At 40.1% G+C, this 15,401-nt stretch overlaps 1 protein-coding gene across 1 annotated transcript in view; it reads left to right on the top strand.

Moving 5' to 3' along the window:
• Positions 1 to 15,401, top strand: part of LOC110945595 (voltage-dependent L-type calcium channel subunit alpha-1D-like) — an 80,738-nt gene that overhangs the window by 26,342 nt on the left and 38,995 nt on the right. The window contains 11 exon segments of the mRNA XM_051949198.1: positions 619 to 770; positions 2,312 to 2,386; positions 8,283 to 8,364; positions 8,488 to 8,514; positions 8,588 to 8,748; positions 10,290 to 10,515; positions 11,213 to 11,420; positions 11,497 to 11,617; positions 12,798 to 12,873; positions 12,951 to 13,008; positions 13,540 to 13,600. Coding sequence (XP_051805158.1) covers positions 619 to 770; positions 2,312 to 2,386; positions 8,283 to 8,364; positions 8,488 to 8,514; positions 8,588 to 8,748; positions 10,290 to 10,515; positions 11,213 to 11,420; positions 11,497 to 11,617; positions 12,798 to 12,873; positions 12,951 to 13,008; positions 13,540 to 13,600 — 1,247 coding nt within the window.

Here is a 15,401-nt window from a genome sequence, read left to right as displayed (position 1 = left end):
GATAGCAGTGACTGAAAACAACAAAAAATGACCAGAAAGTAAACAAAGTCGCCACTGAAAATGTCAAAAAACAGACAAAAACTAAAGAAAACTGTGGTTCAAAAATGACAGAAATTAGCCACAAAAAAGTCATTTTTCAAGTAAAATTTTTCCACATATATTTTTTTAAATTTTTTGCTGGTTTCAGCTTGTAGCTTCTCCTTAAATTGTAGCAAAGTAAATAAATTTAGAAGTTGGGACTAAAAGTCAGGCTGAACTTAATATTTGAAAAAGTCTCCTTGGATTCTGGAGAATAATCTTCAACGTTTGAGATCAACACGTTACGTATCGATGAATGAAATCAGCAGATGAAACTCTGTTAGTTTAGATCAAACACTCAATCAGTTTTATTTACAAAGTGTCACTTCATAACATACAGAATGTGATTTTAAACTGAGAACCAACAATCCAAATGTCCAACAAGCTGCTGACGTCCGTTTTCCTGATTTCCTTTGACTTGTGTGTTTAAACTCGGCCGTACTGGACTATTCCTACGGTGATATCAGTAGTTTCAGCCTCAGTGGAGGACCTGAAATGTAGGTTTTAACGTTGTGTGAACATTGTGTGTGAACGTTGCAGAGAGTTCAGTAAGGAGAGGGAGAAGGCGAAAGCTCGAGGAGATTTCCAGAAGCTGCGGGAGAAGCAGCAGATGGAGGAGGATCTCTGTGGATACATGGACTGGATCACTCAGGCCGAAGACATGGACGAGCTGGACGAGGACGGAAACCCACGTAGGAACCCTTCATCGCTTCGTTCTCTGTCTGAGATTTGTTCCTGTGGTTCTGCAGTTTAACGACGTCATCTAATGACAAGTTCACCAGTGTTAATTAGTGGAGCTAATTAGAGGCCGTTAGTCAGAAACACATTCAGCCGTTACAGTCCAACCAAACTGACTTCATTTACAGAATAAGAAGAAGTTTAACCTGTTTTTCTCAGCTGGACGTCTCTGTTTGGTTCTTCAGGACGTTTCATCCATGAGGCCGCTTCACTGAAAAATAGTGACAGAAAACTTCAGGAGACGGCGACAGAAAACGACCGAAAACGACAGAAAACGACCGAAAACGACAGAAAACGACAGAAAACGACTGAAAACGACAGAAAACGACAGAAAACGACAGAAAACGACCGAAAACGACAGAAAACGACCGAAAACGACAGAAAACGACTGAAAACGACTGAAAACGACAGAAAACAGCTAACAACCTAAAGCAAATCAAATCAGATCAAATCAAATGTCTTTATTGTCATTGGATCATAAAATAGACTATGGAAAAACAAATATTATATATATATATATATATATTCAAATCGAAAGATAAAATAGCATAAATAAATGTTGCACAAACCCACCCAAAACTGCACTGGCCATGCTAGATGTGCAGGATTCTGAGTTGTTGACAGGGACTGATTGCACTGATTTAGCTGCTTTATGGCACAGCGGTAAAAACTGTTTCATAATCTTGATGGACCTGTAGCTCCTCCCTGAAGGCAGCAGAGCAAACAGGTGGTTGCCTGGGTGGGAAGAGTCCAGAGTAAAGTTTGTGGCCCTACACAGGCAGCGGGCGTTGTGCATGTCAGTGAGCGATTGTAGCTGTGTAATGATGAGTTTCTGAGCTGTTTAATGACTGAGTGCAGCCTGTGAACCACAGCAGAATGTCATGACAGAGCATGCTCTCCACGGAGCACCTGTAGGTCAGCAGCAGCTGCTGGGACACATCTGCCCTCTTCAGTGTTCTTTAAAAATACAGCTGCTGCTGTGCCTTTTTCACAAAATAGTGAATTAACCTGAAAACAAAAAATGTCACAAAAGAACAAATAATAATGACAGAAAACACTGACTGGAAATATAGTGACAGAAAACAAAAGAACAGCAAAACAAACAAAAACAGCAGTTGACAACAATGACACGGCAAAAGTAAACGAGGAAAACTAGAACAGAAAACCTCAGAAAGTTAAATAATGATAGAAAACAGTGACAGGAAGCAGAAAATGAAAGACAGTAAAGAACAAGGACTGAAAATGACAGAAAACAGCAGCGTAAAACAATCTAAAATAGTGACAAAAAATGACAGAAGAAAGCAACTGAAAATGACACGAAACTGTGACAGTAAAGATAACAGAAAACCCTGAAAACAGAAGAAACTGACCAGTAACAACAGAAATGGACCAGAACCTGTGGACTGAGGAGGCCTCTGGGATGAATCTCCTCCAGAACCATGAACAGAGTCAGTGGTTCTGCTGGAGGTTCTACTGACTTCATGTTCTGTTCCAGGTCCGTCTTTAGGAGATCTGTCGGATAAGAAGAGAGGAAAGTTCGGATGGTTCAGTCACTCCAATGAAACTCACGGTGAGAACTTCCTGTTTGTTTGTTTTACTGTAGAAGACGTACCCAGGATCCAGCGTGAAATTTTTGTTCACTTTGGAAAAGTTTCAGGTATTTTGAATAAAGTGTAAACCACTACAAAGCATTGTGAGGTATTTTTAGGTGAGCATTTTCATTTTGGAAAAGTTTTGGACAATTTTCAGTTGATTGTGGAGGAACTAGTTTGAGCTTACTGAGGACAGATTTTGAATAGTTTTGGAAAAGTTTTCTCCATTTTATCCTTTTTCAGGACCATTTGCACTCATTTTGATGAATTTAGTTTTAGTTTCGTACATTTTCTGAATAATTTTGACCTTTATTTTTGGATATGTTTCAGCTATTTTGGACAATTTTGTCGTCAGTTTGATCAACTTGTAGCTGTTTCTTGACTAGAAAAAAGATGCTCATCAGAAACCAGATTTAGTGACCAGAAGCTGCTCTGTTCACTTAAACTTCACTAATTAGCCGTTATAAAACTGATCTGGTGTCAGTTTTTACCAGAACTCAGATGTGATTCTCCTCCTAAATGTCATGGTTCTATCTGATGGACTGATGAAGTTCTGAGGCTCAGAAATGATGGAAAAAGTCCATTAAAAAGTGATAAATCTGGACCCACCTCTATGGACTTCAAGGACCTGGAACTCTGGAAATATTCCCAGTCTGAAGGTAGAACTCTGATCATTAATAAAGTTACTGGAGATGAAGAACCAGATGTTCTGACTAGGTCTGTCTGAGGATCTCACAGACTTTTTGTGGAATAATCCTAAAAACATCTGGATAACACCCCAGGATATAATGTTTTAGGGACTTTTTTTTGTCCCTGTTAGGAGGTTGAGTCCCTAAACTGTGAACAGATTAATGTCTTGAACACACATTTCTAATCTGTTCAGTGAAACCCAGTCTGAGCAGCAGGTGTTTGATTGGATCCTTCAGTCTAAATGTAGAGACTCCACCGTCCCTGTGGAGTATCTGGGTCTGTGTGTCCTCGTATTTCTGACCCGGTTTCTAATCTGATTTACTCTCTGAGCCTGATTCAGCTCAGAGTCGACTCGCTGGCATCGAGCAGAGATCACAGAAAATAAAACCACATTTCACACGAGCTCTAAACACCGTCCAACCACCCAACCACTGTCACAGAGAGACAAACAGTCAGTATATGGTAGCGTAACACTGAGCTGATGTTTGGAGGGTTTTAGGAGAAATATAATTAGATATCATCAGAGTGCAGCAACAAAAGACAACAAAAAGTCAGCTTCACATCTGGCTGAAGAACTACTGTTGTGATACAGGCATTCCATATGTCGACAGCTTTACATCCTTTTATACAAGAACCAGTCTCTTCAAGCAGGATCGTCTCCACCCTAGTCACACAGGTTCACGTCTTCTATCGCTGAACATTGAACTTACTCTGTGCTCCTGTAAGGCTTTTCCAGCATGACAGTCGATGCACATTTCTACTACAAACACCACTCGCAGTGCTCAACCCTCCTCCACACCTATAAATACAACAAAATCTCATCTGCTCTCTTTTGGACCCCTACATTTGCAAAAACAGGAAAGGACTTGGTTTTATTCATTCAAATATAAGAAGCATCATTCGTCATGACAAAATGGATCAGTTGAAAATATTGGCAACCCAAACCAATCCAGACATCATTATCCTGTCTGAAACATGGTTGAAAACTTCTGTATCTGACTCTGAGGTTGCCCTGGATGGTTTTGATCTGTTTAGAACTGACAGAAAGTCCAGAGGTGGTGGTGTGGTCATTTATGCTAAAACTTCTCTTAATTGTTCTATTCTTAGACCTGTTACAGTTGACAGATGTGTTCAGTTCTTAGCTATAAAGGTGAACACTGCAAATAATAACTCTGTTCCTGTAACTGGTGTGTACAGACCTCCATCAGCTTCTGTCTCTGCTTTACATTTGTTGGCTGATCTTTGAGCTCCATACATAAACTCTGAAGTCATTATTCTGGCTGATTTAAATTTGAATTGGTTGAGTCCTGCTTCTGACAGCCTGAAAGAAGGATGTGAAAATTTTAGTTTTTCACAACTAATTAAGGTTCCCACAAGACCAAACCTGAATGATCCTTCAAAGTCAACACTGACTGATCTCATTTTAACAAACAGACCTGAAAAAATAACACTCTGGTGTATCTGGACTTGGTTTTAGTGACCACTGTCCCGTTGCTTGTATTCGTAACACAAAGTTAAAAAGGGATCGTCCTCGTTTTATAATAAGTCGCAATTTTAAACATGTCAATGAGCAAGCTTTTCTTGGACCTGACAGACATGATGTTACGAAAATCCCGGATGTGGACTTGGCACTTAACCACTTTTGTGAATCATTTAACTCTGTTGTTAACTGACATGCTCCCTTCAAAAAACACAGAGTGAAAAATAGGAACACTCCCTGGTTCTCAGCTGAAATCTCAGCTGTACTGAGAGAGAGGAATAAGGCGTGGACACTCGCCCAGCGTACTGGTGAGGCTAGTCACTGGGTTGATTTTAGGTAAGAAATAAATGTACTGCCACAATTAGGAAGGCTAAAATGAAGTTTTATCTGAATCTTGTTCCCAGTCCCCACTCCAAGCCCTCAAAATTCTGGAAGGCAATAAATTCCCTTCAGCAGAAGTCTTCCCCTTCCTTATCTCATCTCACCTTAGCTGATGGCACCTCTATAACTGACCACAAAGACATCTGTGTGGCTTTAATGATCATTTTAATGCAGCCGGTAATCTATTTGAACAAACCTACACTGGACCCCTTCAACTATTATTGATCATTTCCCTCAGGCCGCTTCACAACCACAATTTACTCTGCAACCCATTTCATCAGATGTAGTCCTCAATGTCTGTTATCTATGGAATCCAGATGTTCTACTGGGGATGATAAACTCCATCCCTGTCTTTTACAGCTTGCAGCCCTTATTTTAGCGCCTTATGTTCCATATATTTTTAATTTGTCTTTTTTAACTGGCACTGTTCCTTTGGCTTGGAAGACTGCTTATGTCAGTCCTCTACAGAAAGGCGGTGAAACATCAGTTATGGATAACTATAGGCCTATTTCCAAACTTTCGTGCCTTGCTAAGATATTTGAATCCTTAATAAATGAGCAGCTTAAATAATTTCTTTTAGAATATTCTGTTTTAAGTTTACACCAGTCTGGTTTTAGACAGAAACAGCACAATCACTGCAGCCACCGTTGTTTTAAATGATTTTATATCAGCCCTGGATAACAGGAAACACTGTGCAGCTCTTTTTATTGACCTTTCTAAAGCCTTTGATACGGTTAACCATGAAATGCTTTTAAGTAAGCTTGACACTCTGGTTCAGGAGTTCTCTTACGGGCAGACAGCAGTGTGTAACACTGGGAAATGTAAAATCAGATTTTATTAGACTTTCAAATGGTGTTCCTCAAGGATCTGTCCTTGGCCCAGTGCTTTTCACGATTTATATAAATGATATATTATCAGCTGTTTCAAACTGCAAAATTCATCTTTATGCTGATGATACAGTTTTGTATTGCACTGCTGATAATGTTCAGTCTGCTGTGTGCTCTCTTCAGAGCTGCTTAATAATTTGGAGGTTGCCCTGACCAAACATAGATTGGTTCTCAATGCACAGAAAACCAAATTCATGCTCTTTTCTAGAGCGAAAAACATCGATTTTGAGAGTGTTGTACTCTCAGCGAATAGTGGCATTAATATTGAAAAAGTGTCAGAATATAAATATCTTGGCATTTGGATTGATGACAAAATTTCTTTTAAAAAACATGTTTCTCATTTGGCAAGTAAACTTAAGTAAACAAAAAATGGCTTTCTTTATAGGAACAGATCTTGTTTTCCTCTGCATTGCAGAAAAACTCTGGTTGAGGCTACATTTTTATCTGTATTAGATCATGGTGACATTTTGTATAGCATGCCTCCGCTGTAACACTAAAACCTCTAGATGCAGTTTTCCACTCTGCTCTTAGGTTTATTACTGGAGATCCCTACAACACCCACCACTGCATCCTTTACAGTAAGGTTGGATGGCCGTCGCTTTCAGGGAGGCGTGACCTCCACACATACATGTTTATTTACAAAGCTCTTCTTGGGATGCTTCCTCCTTACATCTCCTCAATGTTAGTCTGGTCCTCTGGAGCTCATAACACCCGTTCCAGTGACCGGCTCACTCTCCAGACTTCAAAAGCCCATTCTGAACTCGGCAGATCTGCCTTCAGTATCTTTGCACCATCTGCTTGGAATAAACTGCAAAACGCCTTAAAAATCAAAGCTCTGCTTACCATCAGACATTTTAAACAACTGTTGCTGGATTTTTTTGTGTTCTGAATGTACTTGCTTTTCTTGAATTTGATGTACATTTGTAATTTATGTATTTTGATTTTCCTGATGTACTTGTTATCTTTTGAATTGCTCGACATCATTGCAAATGAGGGTTCACCCTCAATGATTCTCGAGTCTAAATAAAGATAAATAAATAAAAAATAAAAAAGCAGATGAATTCAAAGAAAACATGAAAAATGATGTTTTTCAGCCCTGAGATTTGTCTACAAGTTTTCCTCAGGCAGCACAACACCTAAAGTCTTTGAGAAACCTGAGATTATAGGAATAGAAATTAAACATGCACCTGTTGTCATGGCTGCAATATTTATGTATTTATTTCCTGATGGGCCCATTGTTCCTACGTTTGGTTGAAAGTTGTTTTGTTGAACAGTTTTCTAATATCGTACCTTCTGTGAAGACTTTCACTAAATGACTGATGCTGTTTCCTCTGAATTCTTAGAATCATGTTTGTTTTAAATGCGATGATAACTACATAAAAGATGGAGAACAAACACGGCTGTTACAGTGATTTTATCTTTACCTGGTTGCTGTAGCGCCACCTAGTTGTGGGGGGTGGTGATGATCCAGTGATTCCACAAAACAGAACAGTTGTTACTGAGATGTTAGTTTTACACCTTGCAGTTGATGAGTTTTTAGCCAGAATGTAAAGAAAACACCAAATCTCCATAAGTGGCCACATGGTGGTGCTGTAGCTGATGTTTGGTTTGAACTGGATAACAAAGATGGACGTAGTGAAAATCTGAAAGGTAAAAACCAATACAGACAAAAATAACTCCCATAGAGTCCCCTTCAAAAATCAACATGAAATCTAAGTCACTGCATTTCTTCTTCAAGTCATTGTGATTTTACTTGTTAATATTTAATAGAAAATGTGTATTTTCTGGTACTATTAGACGGTAAATGTAGTATTAGAGGGTAAATGTAGCATTAGAAGGTAAATGTAGTATTAGAGGGTAAATGTATTATTACAGGGTAAATGCATTATTAAACGATTAATTGAATTTTTACTGACTATTGCTGAACACAACTGCTTAAAACCTGGGTCTCTATGCCAAAGGAAAGAAGAACCCAAAAATGACCATACTGAAGGAAAGGGGAAACCAAATAAAGAATATGTTAGCTAGCAGAGAGCATTGTGGGAGTTTAACAGCAATGGGTACCATGACAAAGACTTCTGAGGAGGTTAATGACCTCCAACCAGAACTCACATATTAAAAATGAGCTAAACTATGGCCAGCGGGACGCAACCACACTGATATAAGAAATAACATCATCAGCATACTGAATGATCTTAGCAAGGATAATGTTGCTAATTATCAGCTAAGAAAATAAGAAAACTGGAGAACTCAGTAAGGGCTGAAAATGCCCCTAAAAGACCCTTAAACCAAAAGAAAACACGCTGGTTTGGATCATCCCAACCATACTTCCTGTTCTTTACTGTTTTATGCTAAGCAGTCAGTGGTTTCACCATCACCTGTACGGTTTGTAGTAGTTTCACATGTTCATGGATCTTTCTGTCTTCTGTCCGTCAGCGAGTCTTCCTGCCAGCGAAACAGCTTCTGAAAACACCGAGAACATCGATGAGGAACATACCAACTGCTGCCAGGCCTGCTGGTAACACTCACTGCTGTTATTCTGTGTTTGATGCAGACAGATGTCACAGTTTTATCAGCAAAGCGCCTCCCTCTGGTCACACATTAGAGCCTGCGGTGAACTAAACTGTCTTTTGTGTTTCAGCGCTCGGATGATGAAGATCGGCTGCTGGTGAGTTCGCTGACCGTCAGGTTTTCAGATGTCTCGCCTCCTTCGCTTCACTGATTCTGTTTTTCTGTTCCAGTCGGACGCTGCGACGCTGGAATCGAGTCTGTCGGAGAACGTGTCGCACGGCCGTCAAATCTGTGACCTTCTATTGGCTGGTCCTGCTGCTCGTCTTCCTCAACACCTCCCTCAGCGCCTCCGAGCACTACAACCAACCCGATTGGCTGACACAAGTGCAGGGTAACGACAGGCTCCTCCCACTCCTCCCTGTGCAGCTTGTGCATTTTTAGTTTCACTGTGGTTCATTTTTAAAGTCCTGCAGCTCTGTAGAACCAGAACACCATGAAGGAGAGAAAACTCAGAGACGTCTTCTGTCAAAATAAAATAAAAACTTTCTTTGATTATTTGACACAAAATGACCAAAATGAGTCACAACTGTAGGAAAATGTTGGACATCTGGATTTTTGTAAAACACCAACCAAGATATGACTAAGTGATCACAACAAGACACAAAGAAACAAAAGAAACAACAAAAAGACACACAGCAACTAAAATGTGACACAAAATGATCATAGAAAGACACGAAACAACCAAAATGTTACAGAAAAGGATGAAACTGTGACACAAAGCAATCACAAATAGATGTAAAACAACAAAATGTAACGCAAAAGGACCAAAATGTGGAAAAAAAAGATCACTAAAAGATGCAAAATAACCCCAGTGCAACACAAAACAGCCACAATGAGACAAAAAATACCCGAGGCAAAAAAAAAAAATCAGCAGACACAAATCAGCACAAAATAAAAATGTTACACAAAACACTGAAACTGTGACACAAAGCAATCACAAAAATATGTAAAACAACAAAAATCTGATGGAAAATGATGTGGGAAAAAATTTCCACAGACAAACAAAAGTAACCAAAAAATGGCACAAAATGACCACAGAAAGAGGCTACATAACAGCAGTGCAACACAAACTGACCAAAACATGACATGAAACAACAAAAATGTGGCACAAACTGACCAAAACTTGGAACAAATGACAAAGAACAGACACAAAATAACACCAAAATGTGACACAAACTATCAAAAACCGACTCAAAACCAAAACGCACCATGAAACCACCAAAATGTGACACAAAGTGAACACAAAAAGATATAAGCAGGCAAAAATAGCCAAAAATGTGTGACTTAAACTGACCAAAATATGTGACAAATTACTACAAAAAGATGCAAAAGAAACACAACATGAAAAAAAAAAAACAGACATGAATCGACCAAAATGACCAAAATATGACTCAAAACAAAACTGTGACACAAAGTGTAAAGCAACCAAAATATTACACAAAATGTGGGAAAATGATAACAAAAAGATGCAAAATAAAAACATGACAAAAAACATCAACAGACATGAATCAACCAATAAGTTACACAAAATGACCAAAACGTGACTCAAAACTGTGACACAAAGTGTAAAACAACCAAAATGTGGGAAAAAATGACGACAAAAAGAAGCAAAATAACCAAAATGTGATGTAAATGGACCACAGAAAGACGTAAAACAATCCGCTGACACCAATTTAGTTTGTGTTGTACAAAAGTCACTGCTCAGAGATCAGATTAAACTAAACAAACAGCAGAACGTTTGTTTATCTGCCGTCAAATCAGGAGATGTCAGATCGGTTTAGTTACAAAAATACACCTGTTTGCTGTTGTTCTGGTTCTGCTGAAGATGGACAGTCTGGTTGTGTTATTGTTGTGTTATTGTTGTGTATCCAGACATAGCCAACAAGGTGCTGCTGTCCCTGTTCACGGTGGAGATGCTGCTGAAGATGTACAGTCTGGGTCTGGCTCACTACTTCGTGGCCTTCTTCAACCGCTTCGACTGCTTCGTGGTCTGTGGGGGCATCATGGAGACCATCCTGGTGGAGCTGGGCATCATGCCTCCTCTGGGGATCTCCGTGCTGCGCTGTGTCCGGCTGCTGCGCATCTTCAAGGTCACACGGTATGACGACACAAAGACACACAACAACAACGCAACAACAATAACAGAGCAACACAACAACAATAACATAACAACACAGTAAATGCATGGTCAGAGAGCACACAAACAAAAAAACAATAAACACAGTAACACAACGCACACAATCAGAGAACAAATCTACAAAAGTACAACACACACAGACACACACACTCAATACATTCAAGCAACCGACCACACAAAACCCACAAAAACTCACAAAGAAACACACAAATCACCTGCACACATAAACACACAAAATCAGACACAAACACACACATGGAAACACAAACATGGACAACGAAACAAACACAAATACACGCACACTAGAACACACAATCTCAAGCTGTGTGTCCACTAGATGTGTTTTTCTGCATGTGGAAAAAACATGCACACACACACACACACCGAGAGTCAAAACACACAGAAATAAGCACAAACACACACATATAAAACAACACATACACACACATAAACACGCATACACATACAGACATACACACAAATATGCAAAGCAACGAACACACAACAAATTTAACCATACACAATCACACAAACAAACACACGAAAAAGACAAACAAATACACAAACACACCCATTGACATAAACAAGATATAAAATCATATACACACAAACAAACATCATAGTCCGTGTCCTGATGATGTCACTGTGTCCTGCGCAGCCATTGGACGGCTCTGTCCAACCTGGTGGCGTCGCTGCTGAACTCCATGAAGTCGATCGCCTCGCTGCTGCTGCTGCTCTTCCTCTTCCTCATCATCTTCGCTCTGCTCGGGATGCAGCTGTTCGGGGGAAAGTTCAACTTCGACGAGACGCAGACCAAACGCAGCACCTTCGACGCCTTCCCGCAGGCGCTGCTCACCTGCTTCCAGGTAAGACACGCTCTCTGTGATGTCACGGCGAGCCAGGAGGGGAGGGGGCGTGGCCTGATGATGTCGCTGTGTTCAGATCCTGACAGGTGAGGACTGGAACGTGGTCATGTATGACGGCATCATGGCGTACGGCGGTCCCGTGTTCCCAGGGATGATCGTCTGCGTTTACTTCGTCATCCTCTTCATCTGCGGTAACTGTATCCATGACAACCACATTTTAATTGGCTAAGGCAGAGGTAGTTTCTTTCCTGAATGACACTGAAAGTGACACAAGACGTCATTTAGTTTGAGATAAACTCGTATTCTGTTCAAACAACGTGCATGTTCATTTTGAAACTAAAACATGTGTCGCCCCTTGGTGGCTGGTTGCAGTACTGGTTATAAGCCCCACCCCCCTCTATGTTAACGTAGAGGAGATTAGCCAGACCACAAAGAGACACTATACGGCCATAGAGACTCAAAATTTACAGCAAAGACACACAAACCAGCCACAAAGACACAAAATTTATAGCAAAGATACACAAAACAACAACAAAGAAACACAAAATTACCACAAAACAAACACAGAGACACACAAAATGTAACAAAACAGATGCAAAGGCACATAGAATGAACACAAAATGACATACAACAAACACAAAGACACACAAAATGACCACAAATAAGCACAAAATGATAAAACAGAAGCAAAGACACACAAAATGACCACAGATAAACACAAAATGGTCACAGACAGATGAAATATGAACACAATGTCACACAAAATGACCACAAAAAGCCATAAAATTTCTCAAAACAGACACAAAGACACAAAATGACCACAAATAAAACAAACGACAAAAACAGAAGCAAAGATACACAAAATGATCACGAAGAGCCATACAATGTCACAAAAGACACACAAAATGACCACAAATAAACACAAAATGACTACAAAAAGACACAAAATGACCACAAATAAACACAAAATGACTACAAAAAGACACAAAATGAACACACACAAATTCGAAATAGCCACAAGGAGTCACTCAGCATCCAAAACAAGCCTGAAAACACACACTTCAATAAAACATGTCTAAATGCCCTGAACATGTCCAGAAAACATCGCACTTGATGAAACTTTGATGGAGGAGTTCCTCAAAGAACCATCCTGGGTCCTCAGGAGATTCTGTTCTGAAACCAGCATCACTACTCACACAGTCCAAACTAATGAATCAACTTCAAATACATTTTTCTGTCATTTTAGCTTCTTATCACACTAACGCTTGCTCCTTTGTTTCTGATCAGCTTGTTATGGATTAGCTATTGCTAATAGCCCTCATAGAAATGTCAGTAGTAATCCCAAATTTATGTAATAACATCCTTAAAGAGACTCAGACATCCTGCTGAACGTCTTCTTGGCTATCGCCGTGGACAACCTGGCCGGAGGAGACGGAGACGACAAGAAGAAAGAGTGAGTGATGGAGGAAGAAGACATGAAATAAACCAAAGGACTGTTTGTTTTCTGACCACCTTCTGTTGCTTCTGCAGGAAGAAAAATGAAGGAGGTGAAGAGGAGGGGGCCGAGGAGGGAGCAGAAGAAGTGAAGGTGAGTATGGACGATTGAAATCTGTGTTGAGATGGTTGGTTCAGGACACACAAAGACACAAACAAACCACAAACACACACAAAACAACCACAGAGATACAAAACCACAACAAAAGCACCACAAAAGCACAGAAAACCAGACACAAAACAATCTCCAAGAGGTGGAAAATGATGACAAAGCAACAAAATATGACCACAAAGACACAAACAGGCCACAAAGAGACACAAACCAACAACAAAAAGACACAAAACAACCACAAAGAGAAGCAAAATAACCACGAAGACACACAAAAGAACCGCAAGACACAAAACGGACACAAAAAGACACAAAACAACCATGAGACACAAAACAACCACAAAAACACTTAACAGTCACAGAGACACAAAACCACCTGAAAAATACAGAAAACAACCACAAAAAGCCGCAGAATAACAACAAATAGACACAAAACAACCATAAAACGACACAAAATGACCAAAAGAGAAACAAAACAACCACAAAGAAACACCAACCTGCCGTTTGTCTCTCCAGGTGGACATCGATGAAGACACCGAGTACGAGGAGGAGGAGGAGCTTCCTGAAGGAGACGACGGTCAGTCGGGTTTAATCCTCTTGATGAATAAGAAAATCTGAAAATCCAGAAACCAGTTGATCAGCCACAGGTTGTTTTTAGGAGTTATTCTGTTGTTTGGTTCTAGAATCTTTATGGTCATGAACCCTGAAAATAAAACGACTTCACTGAACACAACAGTGTTTAATGTGATATTCTGAGATGTAATCATCTAAATGTTCAAACAAGTTTAAAAAGTTTGTTAGTTGTTAAAAAAATGTCAAAGTGACTCCATTCATCAGAGCTAGAAGCTGTAAAAGCAGAAAGAAATATCAGATTTGAACTTAAACCAACCATCTGTGGATTTTAAAATCATCATGTTATTACAATCCTCTAATTTTTACATGTTTAGTTTAAAAAATGTACCAAAAATACAGCGTTTGCTTTATTAAGATTCTGTAAAAAACTAAAAATTCTGAGCTCCTTGGTGCAGCTGAGAAACCAGGACTCATTTGTGACCAACAGTCAGCTGACTAACAATAAATAAAAACCTGGACTTTTAGACTGAACTGCAGGCAGTGGTAACAAAAATCTGGCTAAAATTCTTCTCTTTAGGACTTCCGGGTATGGCTGCCGTCTAGAAGCACACGCCTTATCCAGCTCCGATATCTTCTGAACAATAATCCTGTTATAAACCGTGGACTTGATTCTTAAGAGCACTAAGGAATTAATTTTCTTAAAAGTAGATGGCACCCCCAACAAAAGCCAGCAAAGATAAAGGAAAACTGCCAACGCAGACGAAACTTTCTGATTTCGGGAAATCGGAGCAGAAACCTAGCAAAGACGCTAATGTTAGCCCCACCGGCAAAGCTAGCATTAGCAGCGAGGATATGCCTGAACTACTTGCCGCAACCCCCGAGGGACAGGGCTGCAGTGAACTTATGCTTGTCAAGGAGGAGATTCTGAAGGCGGTGGGTGATCTCAGAGCGGAGTTTACGGCCAAACTGAATGGTATACTGAAGGCATCTGAAGAAACTACAAAACAGCTAAGTGACTGCGCTAACCGAATCGGACACGCGGAGACGCGTATTTCCAGTGTTGAAGATGATTGTTGCGGACTGAGTGTAAAGTTGGAGGAGCTGGAAAAAAGAAACGCGGTCCTGGAGGTTAAGCTTGTTAATATGGAAACAAGAGCTCGTTTGAACAATGTACGTCTTGTAAATCTCCCCGAGGGAGCAGAGAATCCTGATTGCTGTGCGTTTCTTGAGAACTGGCTTCCAGATGTATTGGATTTGCAGCCGCGAGCACCCATAGTGATAGAGCGGGCTCACCGCGTTGGGCCAAAGAGGGGTACGGGAGATCCTCCAAGACCACTCATCATGAAGTTTATGGACCACCGACAGAAGGTACTTGTGATGCAAGCTGCTAGAAGCAAGAAGGATGTGCTGTACAAGAATGTTCACATACGGCTTTACCCCGATCTTGCAACAGAGGTGCACAAACAGAGGAAGCAATACGACTCGGTGCGTAAAGAACTGCGTGAACTTGGACTGAGGCACGGGATAAGATCGCCTGCTACAATGCTGGTAACGTACAAAGGTGAAACACTGACATTTGCTCAGCCATCACTAGTGGAGGAGTTCATACTCAGGGTCAAGAAAGAGAGATCATCGGACCAATAAGTTTGATACATTTCAAGTGCTGCACATTTTATAACGTTAGTAATTATTGAATAATAATCTTCTGCTTAATGGCTATGTAAGGTAGTCTAGTCTTTCATTTTGATTTTTACATTACTTTGGGTAATTGCCATAAACGGTGGTTCTTTCAGTTTGTTTTAAGA

The sequence above is a fragment of the Acanthochromis polyacanthus genome, chromosome 6, assembly GCF_021347895.1.
Source record: "Acanthochromis polyacanthus isolate Apoly-LR-REF ecotype Palm Island chromosome 6, KAUST_Apoly_ChrSc, whole genome shotgun sequence".
Taxonomy (NCBI): Eukaryota; Metazoa; Chordata; class Actinopteri; family Pomacentridae; genus Acanthochromis; species Acanthochromis polyacanthus.
This window is presented reverse-complemented; position numbering and strand designations above follow the sequence as displayed.